Source organism: Poromitra crassiceps (assembly GCF_964638095.1).
Source record: "Poromitra crassiceps genome assembly, chromosome: 18".
Lineage (NCBI taxonomy): Eukaryota > Metazoa > Chordata > Actinopteri > Beryciformes > Melamphaidae > Poromitra > Poromitra crassiceps.
Genome location: NC_139636.1, coordinates 7,111,869 through 7,112,634, shown reverse-complemented (window position 1 = coordinate 7,112,634; position 766 = coordinate 7,111,869). Strand labels below are relative to the sequence as shown.

Here is a 766-nt window from a genome sequence, read left to right as displayed (position 1 = left end):
AACTAACCTTAACTTGTATCACTCTTCCTTCAGAAGTTGTAGTTGTCATAGACTGTGTTACATAGTTGATTGCTCTATTGCTGACAAAATGTGTTATTGTAAGTTGCTTTGGATAAAAGTGTCTGCCAAATGACGTAATGTAATGTAATGTAATGTAATGTATGGAGATCTTGTAAAATTGTGATGGAGAATTTAAAAGCAGTCTCATCTGTGATTACATCAGAATAAAATGAAGCTAATATCACAATTCATTTTCCCGGCCCATGATACGTTAAGCTGGCGAGGCAGCTGGATTCACACAAGATCATGAGATCATGTCCCTGTCCCATCCTACCATACAGTTCATGAGATCATGTCCCATCCTACCATACAGTCATGTGAAGCAGTTCACTATGTTGCTGTGACCACTTCTTCTTATTGTCCATTTCCATCTCCCCCCGGCCCCTCTTCTCTCAATAGGTTGTGCATCACTTTTTTCTGTCCCCTTCCTGTCTGTCCATCTGTCGTCGCTCCTTGTCAAGCTGCCATGTGTTGGTTCAGCTCAGAGGGCTCCCTCCTGGACTTGGACTTTGTCCCGTGGAGGCGGGTGGTACCAAAGGACCTGACCTTCCTCCTGGCTCTACAGCGGGCGTGTCAGAAGCGCGTTGCTGCTGTCTGCCTGCCTGCCTGCGTGCCTGCCTGCCTGCTTGCCTGCGTGCGGACGCTCCTTGTGCGAGTCAAGATGGGCCGGGGAATGCGTGGGCGATGGGCAGATGTTGATTCTGGC

The 766-nt window shown here is 47.9% G+C and overlaps 1 protein-coding gene across 1 annotated transcript in view; it reads left to right on the top strand.

The window, feature by feature from the left end:
- Positions 1 to 526: 526 nt before the first annotated feature.
- The window catches only part of LOC310792489 (two pore channel protein 2-like), a gene marked incomplete at its 5' end in the record, with an annotated part of 37,316 nt that continues 37,076 nt past the window's right edge, over positions 527 to 766 (top strand). The window contains one exon of the mRNA XM_083654169.1: positions 527 to 589. Coding sequence (XP_083510295.1) covers positions 527 to 589 — 63 coding nt within the window. The remainder of the gene's footprint in view (positions 590 to 766) is intronic.